The sequence below is a fragment of the Equus przewalskii genome, chromosome 1 (genome assembly GCF_037783145.1).
Source record: "Equus przewalskii isolate Varuska chromosome 1, EquPr2, whole genome shotgun sequence".
In the NCBI taxonomy this organism is placed as follows: Eukaryota; Metazoa; Chordata; class Mammalia; order Perissodactyla; family Equidae; genus Equus; species Equus przewalskii.
This window is the reverse complement of record NC_091831.1, coordinates 148176697-148194802: the sequence shown is the minus strand read 5'-3', so window position 1 is coordinate 148194802 and position 18106 is coordinate 148176697. Positions and strand designations below refer to the sequence as shown.

At 48.4% G+C, this 18106-nt stretch overlaps 2 protein-coding genes across 15 annotated transcripts in view; one reads left to right on the top strand and one right to left on the bottom strand.

The window, feature by feature from the left end:
* Nucleotides 1-2124, top strand: part of RAD51 (RAD51 recombinase) — a 29977-nt gene extending 27853 nt beyond the window's left edge. For both annotated transcript variants that reach the window (XM_008540631.2, XM_070584167.1), the window contains exon 10: nucleotides 390-2124. In XM_008540631.2, coding sequence (XP_008538853.1) covers nucleotides 390-513 — 124 coding nt within the window. In that variant the 3' untranslated portion in view covers nucleotides 514-2124. The remainder of the gene's footprint in view (nucleotides 1-389) is intronic.
* On the bottom strand, nucleotides 2125-17827 carry RMDN3 (regulator of microtubule dynamics 3). 13 transcript variants are annotated; one of them, XM_070584090.1, is made up of 13 exons: nucleotides 17721-17827; nucleotides 17131-17333; nucleotides 15180-15372; nucleotides 14629-14787; nucleotides 9202-9481; nucleotides 8323-8425; nucleotides 5898-5958; nucleotides 4241-4316; nucleotides 4000-4077; nucleotides 3676-3774; nucleotides 3400-3453; nucleotides 3176-3256; nucleotides 2125-2864 (listed from the first exon to the last, which is right to left on the bottom strand). In XM_070584090.1, the coding sequence occupies exons 2-13, from the start codon at nucleotides 17321-17323 to the stop codon at nucleotides 2811-2813; spliced, it is 1431 nt and encodes a 476-aa protein (XP_070440191.1). In that variant the 5' UTR covers nucleotides 17324-17333; nucleotides 17721-17827; the 3' UTR covers nucleotides 2125-2810. The 13 variants fall into 13 exon arrangements, with proteins under 13 accessions (XP_070440191.1, XP_070440227.1, XP_070440252.1 ...); XM_070584126.1 differs by having other exon boundaries at nucleotides 14629-14772; XM_070584151.1 differs by having other exon boundaries at nucleotides 14629-14772; nucleotides 17131-17324; nucleotides 17721-17818.
* Between the last annotated feature and the right edge of the window lie 279 nt (nucleotides 17828-18106).

Below are 18106 nucleotides of genomic sequence, written 5' to 3'. Positions count from 1 at the left end.
ATTTAAACCCTGTTAAAGCTACTGTTGTGTGTAATTACACAGGAGCCCTTGCTAAATCTAACTGTCACGCTCTGGTTAGTTCAGGTGTTTGCTTTTAGTTCATAAAGGAATTAAAAGCCTGAAATGCAGAAGAATGAATATGAAGCATTGATATACCTCTCCCTCGTTATTTAAAAAAAAAAAAAAACTGTTTCCATGTGGAAAATCCACTAAGTTGGATACAGGACAGAAATGGATTTCTCCAGGTTGGAAGTGCCCTAAAGAAGAACCCCGAAGTCTTTCTAGGAAGTACATATGTCTAAAAAAAATTTAAGTCCACCATAAAAAGTCAAGTATAGAATTTCTTAATTATAATAACTTTAGTGCTTTGGTCTGTGTCTTTGGGTCAGACTGTACCTGAGGAAAGGAAGAGGGGAAACCAGAATCTGCAAAATCTACGACTCTCCCTGTCTTCCTGAAGCTGAAGCTATGTTTGCCATCAATGCGGATGGAGTGGGAGATGCCAAAGACTGAATCATTGGGTTTTTTCCTGTGATAAACCTTCAGTGCTGCAGCCTAATGGAGAAGACTGCTCCCTGGGGTTCTGCACAGGCCTCTTCCTGTTGTGACTGCCAGAAACAGGCTTCCGGGAAAACAGCCATTGTATCAGCTTTTCTGATGGTGTAAACAGGAGACAGGTCAGTAGTCACAAACTGATCTGAAATGTTTATTCCTTCTAGAGTGTATTAATCTCTATGTGAATTCTTTGGATTTGGGAGGGGAGATATGGAATACCTTTGACATAGTCCCTTGGGGTTGACTTAGGACTAACAGCTGTCTACTGGACAATTTTATGCTTCAAAGAAAACTAAAGCTAGGGAGACCTAACTCTTCTCTCACTGTCTGAATAATGTTGGAAAAAATGCCTCAGCTAAGCGGCAAAGGGAATGGGTCTCCTTCAGGTTCTTTTTCTGTCAGTAAAACTGTCAGTCAGAAGGAGGTTTTTAAGTTTGTTTGCCTGAATTATCTTATGCAAGAATTTGTTTTTAGTTAAGGGTACTGAGTAGGTCTGCTGGGCTGCCAGCCCTTCACCATCTACATGCTGTGGTTTTTTACTGCTAAGAGCAACTCAAGATAGTTCTGGAATCTTAAGCATTTCAGAGGCTCTTTAAGTAAGCAGATTCAGGGTGGGGCTGCTAATAATGTAATTTGTTGTGAATGTGCTGTTTTTCTGGTATAAGCTGAATACTTCAAGATAGGGCCTTCATAATATCTTTTTGGCAGTAGATAGGGGTGATCAGTTTCTATTGCTTTAAAATTGAAAATTTAAAAGGGAAGTCCTACATTCAGATGATTGAGCTGGTTGTCCTTCAACCTAATAGAGAATGTTACAAAATAGATATACTATGGCTTTCCTGTGGCCTTTGCTTTTATTCTGTAAGTCTCATGTAGAGTTCCGGTACTTGCCTGGATTATTCTACTTCTGGAGTCTGAGATAATCCTCGTCTTCCCCTTCAGACTTCTACTCAGGATGGGTTTTAACCAGCTCTTGCAATTTCAGAGGGCCTTTCAGCTAATATTGGGAGGAGAGGTGGTAAAAATCTGTTATTGCCTGTGTTGATCCTACTATGTGTAGGGAGATAGGAAGACATAGTCAATTCACTGCAGCCATGTTTCAAAAGCAGTTCTGTTCCCTGACTTTATAAAGAATGGAGTACCTTCCAGGTCTTCTCTTTTGTTTCTACGCTGCAAAACAAACCTGGGATGGCATAATAAAGCCACAGTGACAGATTCTGGAATGGAAGCTTGGTTCTTGTATAAAAGCATCTCAAACCTAGAAACTTGTCTCAGTTTTTCTTATAGATTAGGCTTTGTGCTGTTAGTCCTAAGAGTGAACATGAGAGGGTCAAGGAACACTACTTAGTTGGAATAGGCCTTGTTAGGCTAAAAGTAAGGTCTCTGCCTATGTTTTACACGTAACTAAAATGTTCACTGGAAATAGCATTAACCAAAGAGCTTATTCTAAACTATCTGATGCTGTTTTTTTCTGCTTGTCTGCAGTAGCCTCTGTAGTAAGAAACAATTATAGAAGTGTCAAGCAAGAATAAGGAGCTGATAACAAATAAACATAGGGGAATACAATCATTTCTAGTCAAATTTGGTTTATTTCAAGTTTGTACCAAAATATATACCAGGCAACTTTCAGTCTCATAAGCCTTTATGCACTGCTGTCATTCCAAAACTGCCGGGGATCTAGAAGTTAAGTGGCCCAGCCCCTTGGCCCAAGAATACACTTAGAATCCACATGATACATAAGAAGAGGGCAATATCAGTGGACTGCCCTGGCCCTTCCTTTTACCCTAGTAGGTAGGGTGTGATTTTAGGACTAAGGTGTGGAGTATTAATCAGTGAAAAAGATTAAAGAGTACAAGTTCTGCGTTTTGTTCCTACAGCTCTTTGAAGTTCATCCACCTCACTAGCAGTTGCAAGGCAGCCCTCAGTGCTCTTACCCACTCTCAACCCTAGGGCAAGTGCTATGCTAGTCTTGATTTTTCAAGAATTTACCTAAGGGAGAGAACAATAGAAACCCAAGCCACAAGTACTTCCCCAATTTCAGATTAGGCAAGGGATTAGAATAAATTAATCCGTGGACAATAGTCAAGAAATTGGACAATGATAGCAGGTACCAGTCAGACCCAGGAGTCAGGACACTCCCTTAACCAGTCTTGCTCAGTTTCCTGATCTAAGCAGAGCCTAAGGGAAAAAAGAATTGATTTTTTCCCCCCTTAAGGAGTGGTATCCCTCAAGTCGTGGTGGCCACTGAAATGTGATTATTCTCCTAAAATTACTTCCAATTCCTCTAGATCCTTCTGGAAAGCTGAATCCTAGGGAGACAAGAGAATAAGACTAGGACTCAAAATCTAAGCCAACATTTCCCAAACCACTAGTACCCAAGAAGGGCCCTTTACTGCCTACTTTCCTAAGATAGCCTGGAGCCTCTGAAATCTTCCTCCCCCACCCCCCCCCCACCCCCACTCCATTCATTTGTGAGATGTCTACAAAAGAGCCTACATGTAAAAGTGTAGACTCTCTCTTCCATGGAAATAAGACCTCAAGGGAGAATATTCTTTCCTGAAAAGGTCACATGATGACTCAATGATGGAACCCAGCGTTAGAAAAGCTCTTAAAGTATTACCTCATTAGTGACATCTGGCAGCTCCAGGGCCAACTTCATCCACTGCCTAGCTTCAGAGTTTTTTCCTAGTTCTCTGTAGCACTGAGAAGAGACAACAGTGAAAACCTGGGAGAAATACCGCCAGGAGACTAGAAGGGGATGAGTATAGTATGCTTTCAAGAGTTCTCAGAAATATCATCAACATAGATATTTTTGTCTATGTTGGAATAGGCAGGTAAGTTTACCTTGGAAATATATACCCTTCCTGCTTTGGAAAATCCTGGCTGTAGTTCTTCAGCCTGGAGAAGGAAGGAAAGCATTTCAGTAAGGAGTTTCCAAATTTAGTTAGGCTAAAGTTTATTTAAATAGAGATTTCCAGTCCCCAGCCTGAAGACAGATTCAGTGGATCTGGGAAGCAATATTTTTTTATAAGCTCTCCAGGTGGTTCTGATTTTCCCATAGAATAAGCAAAAATAAAATGTCCCCTAACATTTTTGGCTTCTGTTCACCCTTCCCTGTACCTTTAGGAAGCTCTGGAGGGCATCCTGCACAGTGGCACTGAGAGTGCTTTCAAACAAAGCTGTAGCAGTTTTTTTTTCTAGCCAGCCCAGGTGAGAGACCTGCCACCAAAAGACCAAGGTGTGAATAAAATGTTTTAAGAAGTATCTTTAGGAACATCGAATATTCTGTAGTGAAAACAAACAGGGTCAAGTAAGGCTGGGTCCAATCAAGCAGTACCATGACTGTTTAGAGGAAACAGGTTGAGGATCCTGTTCTTCCTGGCAAGGAGATCAGTGTCACAGGACACTTTGGGCCCTTATATCAAGGCCTGGGATTTAGCTCACCTGATAGCACCACCTGCCAAGGAGAAAGTGAGCCAGGGGGTTTTCTGGCTGGAGAGCAATGGCTTTGTCCACATGCTCCTGGGGGGAAAATGTAAATATAAACTAACATCAGACACTGGAGTTGCAAAGGGAAGAGAGGCAAGTTATAGAGGCTCTAGGAACACCCTTCACAAGGATTTAGGATGCAGCAGGGAACCTGGACTAGACCAGCACAAGGGGAGGAGGAGAAGCCTTTCCTCACCTTGAAGCTAAAGCCACTCTGGACGCGCCTCTGGATGCCCTCATGCTCAGCCAGCTGACCACAAAGCACTGCATACCTATGGGGGAAAGCAGCAAGCTCAGGGACAAGGACTGGGTACTGTCACTGCAAGGAATGCATGTGGCCTAACTGCACTGCCCCCTTGCCCCCTCAACTAGAGCTGAAAATACTGTTTCCATCTGTATTTAATTCCTCTTCTCACAGATCTGTGGTCCCAATTCATGTTCTTTAGCAAACACAGTAGGAGATTCACAAGTCTCCAAAGTATACTAGGTACAAAAAAGCTGGGTCCTCCCTAGGAAATGTCTCTTATACTTAATATTTAGGCAAGGGGTCACTCTAGACCTCCAAATTTCACCTCATAATGAATACAATCATAGGTATCATAAAAACTCAGAAAGCAGATCTCTAATAATCAGCAACAGAGTGTTGATACTTGTCTCCTGAGCAGACAGTGAAGGAACGTTTCCTTAGCCTTGGAAGTATACAGGTACATCACTGGGAAACCGCACTCCAGGCCAGTCAGACTGGGACAGGGCACTCCAGGAGTTTCTCATGCTAACTTGGGAACCAACAGAAGCAGAGAAAGAAAGGCCTCCAATTTCAGCCCTGTCCTTCACATCCTCTCTCCCAGGGGAACAAAGCCAGCCAGCTTCCCATCTTTTGTCTTCACAAACAAAGGTCTCATCCCCCATCCCCCAGCATTGTTTCTAGAAACACAGCTGACATTAAATGAGCGTCTAAAGGCCCAATTTCCTTTTCTAGTAATTCACTAAATATCTGGGGGTATTTGCATCAGATCCATAGAGAGGCTGATTTCCATGTTTATTCCAAACAGCTGTTTCCCAAGAATAGCTAAGAAAATGAGGCCAATTTCTATCTTTGGGAGCCCAGGAGTCCCAAGAAAGCCCACAGGGAAGCAGCACCTGTGACACCCAAGAAACAGTGACGTGGCCTCTGAGAAGAGCCCTTGCAGAGGCAAAGTTTCAGCAACAGATGGAGAAATAGCCTCTCCCACCTCACGGTCTGAGGGCAGAGATATGGAAAGGAAGGGAGGGAGGTTGGAAAGGAACATTTTCACTAAAATCTGAGATGCTGGAACCAGGCCCCAGGACACAAGTTGGCAATGACGCATGCAAGTTGGCAGAGCTTTACCTCACATGAGACCACAAAAGGGCTAATGCTTTTTAAGCTAATAAATTGACTGCTGAACTTCCTAGGGGGTGAGCTCACATTCACTTTTCCTCATGCGAGCCAAGCAAGGAAGCCAAAATCCACCACCAGCCAGGGATCACAGCTAGGGGAAAGGAGAGCTTATGCAGGGGACGAGAGCTGCAAATTGTCTGAGCCTCCCTGAGGAGCCAAGAGCCCACAAGTTTTCTGGCTAGGATGACTCTTACAAAGACTCATTTCTCCAAGCCCCAACAGAGGGAGGTACCTCACCCCCCGAGGCACCTTCCAAAGAAAACTTCTCTGGGTCCCTGGCTGGGAGTAGGGTGGGGCATATCGAAATAAAGGCCAGAGCTCCCTCTCCTGGTTTCTCTGGCAAATGCCTTTGTGGCCAGGACAGAGAAAAGAAAGGGCTTTCCTCTGCTTTAACCCATGCTGGCTCTTCCCGGGCCCCTGAGGGTGTTATTACCACAGGTGACATTCAGCATTCTCAGCCCCCTTCTCCAGAGCGGCCTCCGCTTCTTCTTTTCCTGTAGGACAAAGGTGATCCAGAGTTAACAAGAGCTCCCACGCACACTTCCACAGAAGAGGCTGTGGGAAGAATGACTGCTCTAGCTCTCACCAACCCCTCCCCAACCTGGACTGGTTTGGAAATAGTTGTGAACTTGAGCAGAATGAAAAGCAGCAAATAGCTTCTCAGGGATGACTTCTGCTTCACCTTGCTCTCTCTCTCTGTCATCAGCTGCCCCAGCTACCTTGTTTTTGCAACACCCACCTGATATGCTCGAGGCATTTCAAATATAAAAGGACCAATGGCAATCAGAAACTGTCCCCAACAGACCTTCCTGCAGAGGGCTTTTGATTTGTGTTCTAGACAGGCTACAGGGTGTCCATGAATGCCTCTGAAGTTGTATAAAATGTTATGTACATGTGCATTTTATTGAGAGGGTCCACAACTTTGATCAAATTCTCAAAAGGATCCACAATCCAAGAACATTCCTTATGGCTCTCGGCCAAAACTCCTCACCAGAGCCAAACAGACTGAGGTCTGACCAGAGATGACTCACTCAGTCTTACCCAAGTTTTCTAGGCACCAAGACTAATAAAAATATGAAGGTCAAACCACATGAAAGCTTTAGACAAGGGTCCCTTAAGAGTGTCAAGGAGCCTGGAGCCCTCGAGATGAAGACTATCAGGCCTACACACAGGAGAAAAGAGCACACTGCAAAATGGAACTTTTCCTGTGATTAAAATGGAACAAAAGTAATGTATTGAGGTGGCAGGCTGGCTAATCTGAAACGTTTCCTCATGCTTCAGTGATAGTAATTATGCTATAAGGTTGTATATGCAACCAAGACATTTTTAAAACAGCTGATGAGAACCCTACATCCCCCTTTCCAAACAGAAGAACCATATGGCCCTGCTAATGAGGGACACTGTCTCTTAGGGGACTTCTCTCCGCCCCCGCCCCCCCCCACTTCAAAGCACTGTCTCACTAGGAAAATAATAGTGAAGAATGAGACAAGTAGTTCCTGCCAAGACAGACAGACGGGGGGTGAACAGATATCGCCTGAGATCCTAAAGAATGGCTGCCTCCTGGTGGTCCAGCTTCTAGAGATGGAACAAAATGAAGAACTTCAGAACCAGCAAGGATGGTGCTAAAAAGCTAGAATCCCAGAGCAGGGCCTTCACAGATGCTCTACAGTCATCTGACCTCCAGCAGGAACAGACTAGTCCAAAGGTGTTAAGCTGGGGAAGCCAGACCAGACCAGTGCTGGCCGTGGCTGCTCCTCTAACCACCGCCCCACCTCCACCTGCAGGGTTCATGCTGGGTACTAGTACTAATAAGAGATGACCAATGAGCAAAGGAAAGGAAAGGTTCTTATTGATAACAAGAGTCCAAAAATCAGCCCAAAAGCTGATCAGAATCCTCATCTGAAATTTAGGAGAGAAAACAAACTGTTTTGAAAAGAAAGAAACAGTAATTAAGCAAGCACCTTTTGCTAAAACTTCCAGAGATTTTTCTGAAAATCTGTATCAATAAACATTTAACTCAATTGGCCTGTTTTTCTATATCAACAAAATTCTACAAATGTTTAGAACAATGACCTTGAGTTACTGTTAGATTCTACATAATCAAAGATGCAATAATGTTTGCAAGGCTGTACTTACAAAAGTGGGAAAGCAGACAAATCTACTTTAGATCAGATAACTCTGGATAACTAACTGAACCACAAGGCCTGAAAGCCCATTGATGGTGCCTGACCCAGAGGGTGTGTGGTTAGACAGGATGCATCATCTTCCCCATGAAACCAGCCTCTTTTTTAAGAGAAGCCCTAGGATTCTCAGTGACCTCATGACGGACAGTAACGAGCCCTGAGCCTGGCACAAGTCAGATGCACCCTACCCACCAGGCAACCCACTTTGGCAACAGAGTTGCTAAGTAGATCCCAGGGACTACTGAGCTAGCAGTATTCTCCCAAACTGCTCCTTACAGGTGCTCACCTAACATACCCCACTTATATTCTTAGAACACCTGCCCCACAGGCTCCATAACTGAAACAGATTCCGCAGCAGCAGCAGCAGCAAAAAACCTCTTCAGATTAAGAAAGCAGGCTCTGCTGTCTTTGTGGTTGGGAGAAAACAAAGAATTATGCTAATAGGATACACTACTGAAAACACGTGCACCTGTGTTCACCATCATGCTGTACAGACTGCTCTGCCCCAAGGAGGAAGCAGGGCTCCCTGGAGGCCAGGGTTTGTCCTCAGTGAGTACGCCATAACTGCCCCGACAGCCTGCATCTTGGTGGTTCCCCTGGGCCCCAAGCAGCTGGGCTGGCTCCACCTGCAGAGTCAGTGAGTCACCTTCCCACCAGGAGCCTGTTGGCACTTACCATTTAGAGCATACGACTTCTTCTCGCTCGCCTCTTCAGTGAGCTCACACATGTCACTGTAAGCCCGGGCCAGGCGCCAGAGAAAGTCTTGCCGGCTTCCATACTGCCAACCAAACAGAGGGATGAGGCCCCTCTTCCCTCAGCTGCAGAGAATTGGGGCTGTGGCCTTCTCCCTCCCACCTTTGAGTTTCCAAGGTAGTGTGTTACACCAACACTAACTGACATCAGGCTACCACCCCCATGCAACCTCCCACCTGCAGTTAACTGACGACACTGTCTCTCTAGCCAGTAGATTCCAGAGTGAGGGCACTCTGACCTACTACTGTAAGGAAGAAAGGTCAACTCCAAGATGTAATGAGGCACAGCAAGAGAAGTCTTTTTCATCGTGCCACAATGAAGAACATGAGAAAATGCCCAAGAAAAGGGAAAATTCTGACTTTAGGGGCATTTATACACAAGAGAGCTCTGTATAAATAAGTTCTGGCAGTGAACCTGAGGAGAAGGGAAGTGCAGATGAGTGACCTACACACTTGTCACTTATGGAAACTTCAAGTGGGGCAGCCAGCTTGGACTGCCTCAAGGGAAATAAAAGAGTAAAAAAAATTCCAGTTCTTTCCACATTTCTCCCTAAAGTGAGAGGTGGTGCTCTTCTGCAGTCTCTCCAGGAGACAGAGGACCGCCCTGTGGGGGAGGGGGGAGGAGCTCTAGGGTGAGGGGTGCCTGGCCTCCTTGGACTAGGATTTGCAACCCTGGGGGAAAGATGCAGACCTAGCCATCTGGCCCTCATTTCCCCATGTCACCTTGCCGGGTCAGTAACCACAGTGGCCTGCCGTCATACGCTGGGGGTCAGCAGGGTGGGGAAGGGAGGGGGAGCCTCACCGCCAGCTTGTTGTTGAGCAGCAGCTGGAAGCCCTCCCGCCTGCCCTGCTCACTGCCCTGGTGCAGCTCATCCGCCTGCTGCAGGAGGGGCAGAACATCCTCCAGGCCAGGGGAGCCTCCGGCCTCCAGGGCTCCTGTGTCCAGACCCGAAGCCATCTCCAGGTCCAGAGAATCCTTTCTTCCCATCTTCACAGTCTCACAGCTCACTTCATCTTCCCCATCGTCACTCTCCCTGTCAGACTCCCGCTCATAGTCAGACTCGGCATTGGCTGTTGTGTAACTGGCAGAGAAATGTAAGTGACAGGGTGAGGTGAGCCCCAGTGCCCCTAGGGTCAACCCTCCACCCACAAAGAGGGACTCTGCATGGCACTGTCATTGAGAGCACCAAGTAAGAACCGTTCCCACCATTTAGAGGCAGAAATTAGTCCTCAAAGCTTCCTATAGAACTATGGACTGGGAAAATGACCCCGGAGGGGAAGAGTGACCAACTGGGGGCCCTGTGAAAGGTTAATATGAGAACTCCCTGCTTAATTACCATCAAGCCTGCCCGAAAATAGAGAAAAAGAGGAAGTCTAGAAAGGTGTGTACCAAAATGTTGCCAGTAGATCTCTCAGGGTAGAGGAATAAAAGGTCATTTTTCCCTCGTCTTTTAATAGATGATTTCTTTAATAAACATAATCTTCTTATAAACAAAAAAGAAAAAAATGTTTAAGATAAAAACCTTAAGATATAGGTGGAGCTGATCTCCTGAGCTACATGGCTCACCAGGCTAATGGTTTATCAATCATTTTTGCTTTATCAGCCAAAGGCACCTGCCAGAACCAGCATGAGTGGGTGCCGGCCTCTGAGGCCATGGATAGCCACAAATAGTCAAATTGTCTTTCTCAATTCAAGATGTACCTCTGCCCCAAGTCAGCAACCAAACCTAAACCACAGCAGGAGTAGCCCTTGGCAACTTTGGGAACTTGCTGGGGATGGGGAGGGGCCACTTTGCAGCAGGGAGCAGGAGAGGAGGAAGATGCAAGCCACCCCTTGGGAAGGTGTCTGGGGCTCCATAAGCCAGGGTCTCCTAGGGCGCCCCAACCCTGGTAGGCCCACTGAAGAGGAAGCCAAGTTTCTCAGATCTTGGCCTCCACCAGCAGCTGATTAGGGTGTTTTCTCTAATTGCCAACTGAATCAGATAAACACTGAGCAAGGGAGAAGGTAAGACTTCCAGAGGCCACAACCAGATACCAGAGAGCCCTCCAAACTGAAGGAAAAGCAGGTTCTGTCAGAGCCAGAAGGTTCTGAAGCACAGGGAAGATCTTAACGTCACTTAGGGATAAGCCGTCCTCCATCCTGGAATGAAAGGGGTGGGATCCCTATGGCTGGAGCAAAACAGAGCTGAGGGAAAGGGGTGGGAGAAACTCCGAATACAGTCCGTACAAGACAGTCTAAAGTCAGAGGCTGAATGTTTAGGCTGAAGTACTGTCTTGCTCATCCAGAAAGGCAGAGATGACAAGGAAGCAGGCTCCAGAAGGTAGCAAGTGAGCAGCCAGACCTGGTGCCCAATCCACGCTGACTGCTTTATAGAGGAGCTTCCAGACTCATCTAATGAAGGGGCCCCAGGAGCATTTACTACAGGAACTTGTAAGGGGCATTTAAAATCTTCCTGACCTCACCTTGCTTTTTAGCAGGTTATCCAAGTATCTTTTCCCTCTAACAATTTGCAGTAAAAACTTTAGAAATTAAAGGGACAAGGAAAAGTGGCATCAGATTTCACAACCAACCTGGGTGGTGATGAGAGAGACCACAGGGGGGCAGCCTAGAGAAACTCCCAACTAATTCCTTCCTAGGGCTTAGTCAACAAGCTGTCCCAAATGAAAGTCAAATCTGAGTCTACCAGTGCCCCTACTCAGCCTAGCCAGGCCCAAAGGCAAAATGGGTAAGTGGGTTATCTGGGATGGAGAGCTTGAGAATCATCACCTCCTGTTGCTACAAAGAAGGGGAGACCCATTCCCTGCTCAGCTGAAGGCTGCCCTGGCCAATCAGGAGTTCAAATCAGGAGTCTCCCAGGGAGGGACCCCTGCTCTTTTCGCTAGAGTACAGGCATCAGCACAGTGTCTCCAGGGAGCTGAGCAGGAAGAAAGTCCTGCACTGCTGTGATCCCTCGGGGTCCTAAAGGGCAGGGAGCTGACAGGACAAGGGAAAGGAGCAGTCAGGAGGGGACTTACTGCCACCCAGAGTGGGAGCTGGTAGAGCCCTGTGAGGCAAAGGGGCTCTAGGGAGGCTGGCACTGGGAGGAGGCCCTTTATTGCACCTCAGCCCCACTGGGAGGCGCTCTGCCTCAGTAGTCTGCAACTCCGCTGCCTGGCATGTGGTGGGCAGGCCAACATTTGTTGAGTGAGCACCAACATCAGCCCCAGGGGCTTCCAGGGCTTCAGAGGAGATTTACCATGTGCCAGAGGTATGCGGGCTGCTGTCTCTGCATTCACACCATTCTTTCACATTTCTTGGGACCACCAACCCAGCCCTTGGAGAAATCCATTAGAAGAGAGAAGGGTGGCCCTTTTGTTTAGCATGCCCCGCAGCTTCTGAGATCAGCCAGGGACGGCAGGGGCCTTTGAAAAGGCCTTTTGGATCTGTGCACTCAGACAGAACACACTGTCCCCACAGAGGGTCGAGGACCCAAGGCTCCCTTAGAGCAAGGAGACCAGAGCTACCCTACTCTGCTCCTTGAGGAGAGCCCACAAGTCAGTGATCAAGGACTCAGTTATACACATATCCCCTCCTTCCGGCAATTAAGTTTCTTTCAACTCCTCAGCCCCATTAGAGGGCTGAGCTAAAGTATTAAAGACAACCCTGAGAAGACTCACTGCTGGGGAAGATAAGACCAACCCAGATGAGGGGGTAAATGCCTGAGGAGTGGCAATGAGGGTGCATGCGATCTCGGCTGGGATGCCTGGGAAGGCTTACAGGAGGAGGTGGCGTTTTAGGGCAAGTTGGGTTTTGACAGGGAGGAAACTGAAGCTGTGTTTGGTACAATGCTCGGAACAAGCTCACACGATGATTCTGCCCCTGCCACATTCAGTCAATCCTCTAGGAGCTCAAAGTTGCTATTTTATTTTATTTGTAAGAAAGAGGGAGGCTACAGCCTTCAGTGGAGTAGAGTAGCCCATCCAATCTTATCCTTTTGTCCCTCAAAGCAGCACTCCTTCCCCCAGGCCCGTGTGTTCAAAGCCATTCCAGAGTTAGCGGTCTCCCAGAATTTGTCTTTGACTTATACAGCACTGGCCATGGCAAAAAAGAATTATTCACCGTGGTCACAGCCCTAGATAGCAGCCAGCTAAACCAGAGTCTGACACCACGTACCATGTTCGGCCTCCACATGCCACAGGATCGGTCATGGGGCTGAGCCTGCTGGAGCTACAATTAAGAAAGCCACCCTTCCTCTCATCCCATTAGAGGTGGCTGGCAGCCCTGTCCTGTCCTTTATGACCTTGGGAGGCCCAGGGAGCCCCCTAAGCAGTGAAGCACCCCCAGCTTCCCTGGTTAACCACTCTGGCTCTCTCTGCCCCCAGAAGTTTGTACACTTCTTAAGATCATCAAGGACCTTGAGTTCTACATCCTGATCTTGGGCAGAGCTGTGACCTTTCCTTCTGTTCTACCCTCTTACAATGTTCAGAGGCCAATTCCCCACCCAAGTGACCTGCTTCCTTGGGTTGCATAGAGATGCTCTTTAAGTCTCAGTGCCCACTATCAACTACTGTCCTTCTTTCTTTTCAATCCAGATGTGTCAAATATTAATTTCACGTTTGCCCCCACTAACACAGCCCTCTGAAAGCATCTCTCAGCCCAGAGGTAGCAGGTAAATTGAATAGAAAAGGGCCACTTCTGCTAGCTCTTGAGAATACAGATAATAGGGATCAGATGACACAAATGGAGGACTACAGCTCTTTACCAAAACTGCACTTGTTCAAGGGGCACCTGAGCAATAATCAAATCCAGCACAGATGCCCAATGGCAGTGAAGTGGAAAAAGAGAGTAACACTTTCGTAATTTTCTTAGAAAACCAAATGAGGAGAAACAGGGAATATAACGGCCAAAACAAGAAAACAAGGCTGAAATGTCTTGAGTGAGATGTACTGAACAAACCGTCTTGCTACGGGCAGGTCTTCCCTGGGCAGGGAGCTATGGCAGCTCTGAGTCCATGGAAAGAATTCCCAAGGGCTGCATGTGACACATCTTCCTGTGAAAGCCCTTCTGTGCCCTGACAACTGGGCCATGCCTCAGATCGCAGACCCTTACCCCTGCAGATGAGCCCAGCCGCCGGGAGAATGGACTCGGGGTCAGACAGGCTAAGCCAGCACTGCACGTTGCACAGACCCAGGCAAGGCGTCAAACTCACTAAGCTCAAGGCTCCATCTGAGCAACAGGGAGAAGACAACCACCACCTACGTCACAGGATCCGTGTGAGGAGAGAGCTCTCAAGCGCTTAGCAGAGAGTCTGTCACAGAGACAGAATAAATGGTAGTTAATATTATAAGGTGTTTCAGCTAAAAGGGGACAGTGCTGCAAAGATCAAAATTTTAACTTTTGGTTTCCACGTGCATGTTTGGAGCCAAATCAGTCATTCTGACCTGACAGAAGGTTTGGCTGTTCTCTGCACCAGTCTTTTCCTTGAGGAGGAAGAAAGGTCAGATACCAAGGAGAGATCAGCCTCTAGACCTCAGACAGGCCAGCCGGATGACTGACCCAGCAGCAGACCAGGGCAGACGCTGCCAGTGACAGCACCAGCCACCACAACAAGACGTTCATTCAGACTCCGTCCTTGGAACCAAAGTTTCAAAATGGCACCAGTGGTTTAAAATCAAAAAGTCCTTAGCCTAACCAAGTTTGCAGGCTGTCCACAACACTCCTGCTGGCTGCCCTGTCTCACAGTGAGGCCTGTGGTCAGAGGTGCTGGGCCACCGGTTACTCGGGAGAGTCATTTTTGTAAAGATGGCAAGGGAGCGTGAGCAAGGAAGAGAGCGTCCAGGGGAGGGGCACACACTTGGTGCTTAGAGAGTCGGTCCACCCAGCTCAGCCGCTCAGTGAAGGAGATAAAGTCATACAACAAGCCTTACGAAGTCCTCTGATAACACAGGAAAATGCTCACTAATGTTACAGGAAAACCAAAATAAAAAATCTAATAACTAAGTAAAAACAAACCTACTCAGAGGAAAATAAGAGACGCGAGCAATAACCACTAACATTTCCATTTGTCTGGATGACATAAGGTGGATGGTTTTTCTTGTTTCAACTGCTCTGTATTTTACTTATTTATACCCTTACCTTGTTCCAAAAATTATTTATAGCAGTTTGGTGTGAATTTTCCATTGATAAACATTACTTTTACAAAAGGTAACCTGGCTGAAGCCACGACCGCTTCCAGGAGCAACAACTCACCCCCCTTCGCTCTCAGCATCTGTGAATGTGGTTCCCGAGGTGGCCGTGAAGTAGACGGAGCTGGAGCCAGTGGAGTCACTCCTCTCCCGGGCAAATGGGAACCTTCGCCGCCGAGACACTCTCTGGGTCTCTTCCACATGAGATCTGAAAAGCAGGCCCCTTTCCAGAGGGTGCCATTAAGCTCCATCCAGCCTGTCTTTCCCCTCACCATGAGGAAGCCTCTTAATACTGCTCCTCATCAAAGGGTCAAGAGCAGAGAAAATCCTGGGTCTCTACCCTCAGGGGAACAGGAGGGCGGCTCCCTGGACCCAGCCTGCATGGGCAGGCCAGGTTAGTCAGAACAAAGCGTTTCAGCTGCTACACTAGACCATGAGGGCCCAAAAGCTACCAGGAATGTGTGCAAGGTAAGGTCCCAAGTATACAGCATGCTGCCAATTAGGTAAGAAGCTAAAATTGGCTTCTTTCTTAGAGGCAGACAGCAAAGGCCAGAACCTTAGATGAAAAAGCTGTAGGGGCTGGGGACAAGGCAGGAGACAGGATGCGTTACTCACCGGACCTCCCCAACAATCTGCCCGGCAAGCCCCTGCAGGCTGCTCCTCAGCTCCTCCACCTCCCGCCGCAGTGCCACCAGACTGGTCAGCACAAAGTCCAGGCGGTCCAGCACCTCCTCCTGCCCTTCTCGTGGAAGGCCGGGCAGCACCGCAGCATCTCCAGCCTCGCCTGGGACTGCCCGCAACGGCCGCACTGAAGGAAGGAGGACAGGAGACAGTGATGCCACGGGATACAGTGAGGGAAAGATCTGGCGCCTAGAATTCAAGAACACTTGCTTCTCACTGGAGTTTAATTTACAAAGACCCTTTAGGCTCAGTTAGCCTATGTTCACAGCTATGTCCTGGTCACGAGTCCCAAGTAACTATCCAGAAAAAAAGTCAAGGTCCCCATCTCTAAACAAGAGCCCTCTGTTCCAAGAACCTTCCACACCAGGTCCTTCAGCAGCACTGCACACCACAGCAGATAGTGTAAAATGCTTGCAAGACTGTGGTATCTAGAAGGCAGGACAGCTGCCCTGCTAGAGTAAAAGAGAAACCTTTACCTGACTATATACTGCCCAAGTACCAGGCAGTCAACACCAGCCACACAGCAAAACTAAAACTGAGCTTGCTCACATTCTGATCGTTCACGTCACAAAGAATAGCAAAGAAAACGCTGAGTGCCTCTCAAGAACTTCACTGAGTATCATCAGAGAGGGGCAAAGAGAAAGGGTACACCGGAAAAAGCCAAGCCAAACCTCATCGGATAAACACCATTCCCAAGCCGTGAAGTGAGCTGTAGGTCAATTCCAACAGCACATACTGGGAAACGAAGGCAACTGGACTGGAAAATTAAGAACAGGAAAGAAACCAGGAAGGCAGGACCCACAGTCCAGGCAACCATAAATCTGTTAAAGGAGATCTAGTAACAATCTGGGCCAGACTACCACACACACCCAACAATGTTCAAGAATGTCGAGCAAGAAAGATCCCTGGGAATGTGGCCACTTTCTCCCCACCTCAGCAGAAGAAAGACAACTGCTAGGAAATTACAAACGAACAAAACACAAGGAAAAGACAGACAAGCACACTTGCAATCCTAGGTTACCACCAGGTTATAAGATGCTGACAGCAGGTGGCAACTGAAGGTGATAACTCTTTGAAGACTATTCTAAAACTAACTTTTCCAAACCATCTGGCATTTGGTAATCAGAGATAACATTCATTCCCAATTAATATGGGGTGAAATGATTGGAACGCTCCTCCATTCCACAGACCTGAGGGGAGTGGTTTGAACCAGCCCCAGATGCTTTCCTCAAATGAGTTGTTGACATGGAAAGTTTGCAAAACTGAAAGCACTACCCCTCTCAGCTGTGGCTGCCTTCCAGCGATATTCAGCTTCAACTGCAGTAAGTGCACACCCAGCCTCGGGCCAGGGAAAGTCCACAGGACCAGGTGACCAGGCCCAAGCCTGCCACTTACTTGCCCTGTGACCAACTCAGGAAACTTATGCAATCTTTTTGAATCTGGATTCCCTCATAAGAAGGATAAAAAAATGGATTAGGTAGTCTCCAACGCCCCTTCAAATTCTAATAGTATGCAATGTAATACACAAGCCTCAAGACGTTTAATGCCTGTAGGATTAGCTTTTCCTTTTGTCTTCTTTTGGGCCCTTCCTCTACTTACTAAACACCTCATCCAACACTAAGCAAGTGCCTTTAATACATACATAGCACTACTGTGGCCAGAACTAAAAGTGAAAGCTGAACAGCCTTTCCACAATACATTTTCCTGAAATTAGAGGTGAAAGAGTACAGAAGAGGAAGACTGCTTTCCTTTTCAATAAGCTTTCCAAAAAGGTGAAACTCTCAGGCACCCCCTCCCTCTGTTGTCCTGTCCCACAGGTTCTGCCAAAGGCAGCCCGGACCCCAGGCCCATCCATCAGCCGTGACTGCGGCCGCAGGGGACCTACCCTGGCGTCCGGGCTCGGACGTCGGCGTATAGTCCAGGGAGTTCGGCAGGCTCTGGGTCTGGGTCTGGCCATGGCGCTGGTTCCATTTCCACCGTCGGCTGTAAAGGGCACAGAGGAATCCAAGGCCCGCGGCGGTGCCCAGCAACAGTCCCAGCCCGGCGCGGGCGCCGCCCAAGGCCCCCAAACTAGACATGCTGCACCTGCTGCCCGCGTGAGCCACCGGGAGCCGGCGGCGGGGCAGGGGGAGAGAGATTCGTGAGTGTGGTGCCCCCACCCCCAAGGCCGACCCCCTGGAGATGTCTCCTTGCCCAGACCCTGAGCTCCCAACCACCCTCACCCCAGTCCGGACCCTAAAGTTGCCGCCAGCGCCCCGAGCCTGACTCCCGCGCCTCTCACTCAGCTTCCCCTCCAACACGCCCCCTAACCCTGACTCCCGATCAGGTTTCTGGGCCTCCGACCCTCCCCCCAGCCTCACGACACGGCAGACTACAAGCCCGCCGCCCTGGCTGCAACCTCCCGGCCTCCCTCCCGCCCTTGAAGGCGCCCCGGCCTGGCAGGAGACCCACGCACACCCTTATCCGCCTCCTCACCACCATGCCAGCGGCCGCCGCCTCACGCTGTCAATGACCGTGACGTCAGTAAGCGGCGCCTCAGCACCGCGCGCAGTCAGCACGGCGTGGGGAGATGACTACACGAGGCTCCGCCTCCGGCCCAGGTTTTTTCAGGGGGCGGGACCACGGGGCGCCCCCAGAGGGGCGGAGCCAGCAGAGAGCGGGAAAGGGGAACGGAGAAGCCGGGAGAAGGGAGGGAACAAGGGGCAAAGCTGGGACTTCTAGGGCCGCACGCTCCAGCAGTAACCCCCGCGGTCTGGCCAGCTGAGGTCTGTTATATGCTCAGTAAATTCACACTTTCTACCTTCAGATCTACTGTTGTTGGTGCCTAGAATGACCCATTCTCTACCTGGAAAACGCTACCG

Excerpts from the sequence above, each read along its gene's own strand:
- RMDN3 (XM_070584090.1), bottom strand. The coding sequence starts at position 17,323 with ATGTCTAGTTTGGGGGCCTTGGGCGGCGCCCGCGCCGGGCTGGGACTG. Across the intron at positions 5,959-8,322 it reads GAAGTCGTATGCTCTAAATG|GAAAAGAAGAAGCGGAGGCC; the intron begins GTAAGTGCCAAC and ends TTTGTCCTACAG. Across the intron at positions 2,865-3,175 it reads TGCCAGATGTCACTAATGAG|GATTCAGCTTTCCAGAAGGA; the intron begins GTAATACTTTAA and ends TTGTCTCCCTAG.